We start from the raw sequence: 2,650 nt of genomic DNA, 5'->3' as shown, positions 1-2,650 counted from the left end.
AATAATTAAAAAATAATTAATAATAACTAATTTGGTAAATATTTCAGGTAAATATTTCAGGCTATATAGAGGAAGTGACGACTTGAGAGTTTGGGAAACCAAAGTGAGAAGGAACATAGGCATTTTCATCACACCGTACAAGCATATAGTAGTGTTGGTTCGTTCTTTCACAAATGGGTCGCCATTCTTGCTGTGTAAAGCAGAAACTGAGGAAAGGTTTGTGGTCCCCTGAAGAAGATGAGAAGCTCTTCAATCACATAACAAGGTTCGGTGTCGGATGCTGGAGCTCCGTTCCAAAACTAGCTGGTAATAAACATTCACCTAATCTTTCATTTCTTTCAATATGTATTGGTGTCTGCAAGCAAGATAACTGAGCAAACTTTTAAGTAACGAAATCCTAATAACTTGCAGGGCTGCAAAGATGCGGAAAGAGTTGCAGATTAAGATGGATAAACTATCTGAGGCCGGATTTAAAGAGAGGGATGTTCTCTCAGCAGGAGGAGGATCTTATAATCAGTCTCCATGAAATCCTTGGAAACAGGTAATTATAAAATGCAAGGATCATCAACAATTATTCTTTTTCGAGTGCTGAAAAGTATGACGATACAGGTGGGCTCAGATAGCAGCGCAGTTACCAGGAAGAACAGACAATGAGATAAAGAACTTCTGGAATTCATGTCTGAAGAAGAAGCTAGTGAAGCAAGGAATTGACCCAGCCACACACAAGCCTCTATCAACTGATGATCAAAAAGAAGAAGAGAGCTGCAGCAAGAAAATCATCACGCCGTCAGAGAATTCCAAGATACAAATTCCATTCTCAACGGCCTTGGCCTCATCGCTGAACGATTCTGGTTACTACGCCGGCGATGATAACAGCAATGCCATAACGGAAGCTTCTAGAGACATTTTCATGACGAGTAACAATAATAAGCCAACATTTTTGGACCCTCTATCTTCATTCTATGCTGATTTTCCTCATCAGCCCAATAATTACCATCACCTAGCGCCGGTAACTGCCGTAACTAACTACTGTGGAGGAGGATTCTCTTCAATGCCGAGTCTAACCAATTCAGATCAAGGGGGACACGTGTCAGTCACAGATCAATTCATGAACAGCAATAAGGAGAGTTCAAGCAATAACAGCTCATCAAACATGTACACATCAGTAACAGGGTTCTCATCATCATCACCATGGGACGCTACCGCTGAAAATATTACTAACAAGCTTGTGGAACCGTTTTTTCAGTTTAGTGCTATAAAATGTGAGGATTTATACAAGACCACTTGTTCTTCGTGGGAAGAAGATCAAGAACACACTCACACTAATACTGCTTCTTCTTCCATACATTTCACTACCTATCCGTTAACCTCACTTTCAGAAGATCTAACCGCCGCTAATTTTGATGTCTTCCACCATATATGATCTTCAACTGTAAATTCAATTCCTTTTTTTTTTTCCTTTTTCCTATTTTATTTGATTTTTTTTCAACTTGCATTTCAATATTTCTTTGGTTTGGAGCGAAAAGCAAGGTAGCAAAACTAGAAAGATGTTGATAGTACAGGAAAATTTGTAGTTGATGTGATTATTATTTTCTTCTTCTTGATGTATCTGTGTTCATAAAAGAGTTTGAAGAATAACGACACTATATTCTTGAAGATGAATGATTAGCAATTAATTAATTAATTAATTAATGATAATGAGTGAGGCTAATTTGGTTTTGAAAGATGAATATTCTCCAAATTTTTAACATTTGACAAAATTTAGCATGATCTTTTATTTTTAATTTTATAAGTTAAACTAAAAATAAATTAAAAAAATAATAAATAATTAAATTAAACATTGCACACCATCACATTTTTTTTGTGAGGATTCGCTCCTTATTTGTGTGGCCCTAATTAATCTTTTCCATCTTGTCCAACGAACAATTAATTATTACGTGCAGTTAATACTAATAATAATGCCTATTTGTTTTTGTCCTCTCTCTCTCTCTTAAGGAAAAAAATTTTGTCGTTATCGTATCGTGTGGTTCCCTTGGCTGTCATCTGGTCAAAGAGTCGAATATGATCAAAAAGACAAAAACCCATACACTGCAGCTAACAAATGCTTACGACTTTTCTTTATTTTTCCTTTATCCAACAACTATAGATATGACTCTTTAAAAAACGTGTTAATAACTAAAAAAGCAAAACTAAAAATTATCATTATGCTTTTTTTAACTTTTTGTTACACTTTAAAAACGTAACAAAATCAATATTTTCTTGTTTTTTTTTCTATTTACGCGAATTCAATGTAACATAATCATCAAATTTGACTTCAGTAATGAAATCCATAACGATTATAACTGCAATTGAATTTTTGAATATTAATATAATAAAAAGATAGTCAAAATTTATCTTATTTAATATTTATTAATTATTATAATAATTAATAAATATTAAATAAGATAAATTTTGACTATCTTTTTATTATATTAATATTCAAAAATTCAATTGCAGTTATAATCGTTATGGATTTCATTACTGAAGTCAAATTTGATGATTATGTTACATTGAATTCGCGTAAATAGAAAAAAAAACAAGAAAATATTGATTTTGTTACGTTTTTAAAGTGTAACAAAAAGTTAAAAAAAGCATAATGATAATTTTTAGT

At 32.8% G+C, this 2,650-nt stretch overlaps 1 protein-coding gene across 1 annotated transcript; it reads left to right on the top strand.

The window, feature by feature from the left end:
- LOC107618656 (transcription factor MYB86-like) lies at window positions 10-1,604 on the top strand. Its single transcript, XM_016320781.2, has 3 exons — window positions 10-306; window positions 412-541; window positions 610-1,604. Exons 1-3 carry the CDS (start codon window positions 174-176, stop codon window positions 1,421-1,423), a joined length of 1,077 nt encoding a protein of 358 aa, XP_016176267.1. The 5' UTR covers window positions 10-173; the 3' UTR covers window positions 1,424-1,604.

This window comes from Arachis ipaensis, chromosome B01, assembly GCF_000816755.2.
Source record: "Arachis ipaensis cultivar K30076 chromosome B01, Araip1.1, whole genome shotgun sequence".
NCBI lineage: Eukaryota > Viridiplantae > Streptophyta > Magnoliopsida > Fabales > Fabaceae > Arachis > Arachis ipaensis.
This window is presented reverse-complemented; position numbering and strand designations above follow the sequence as displayed.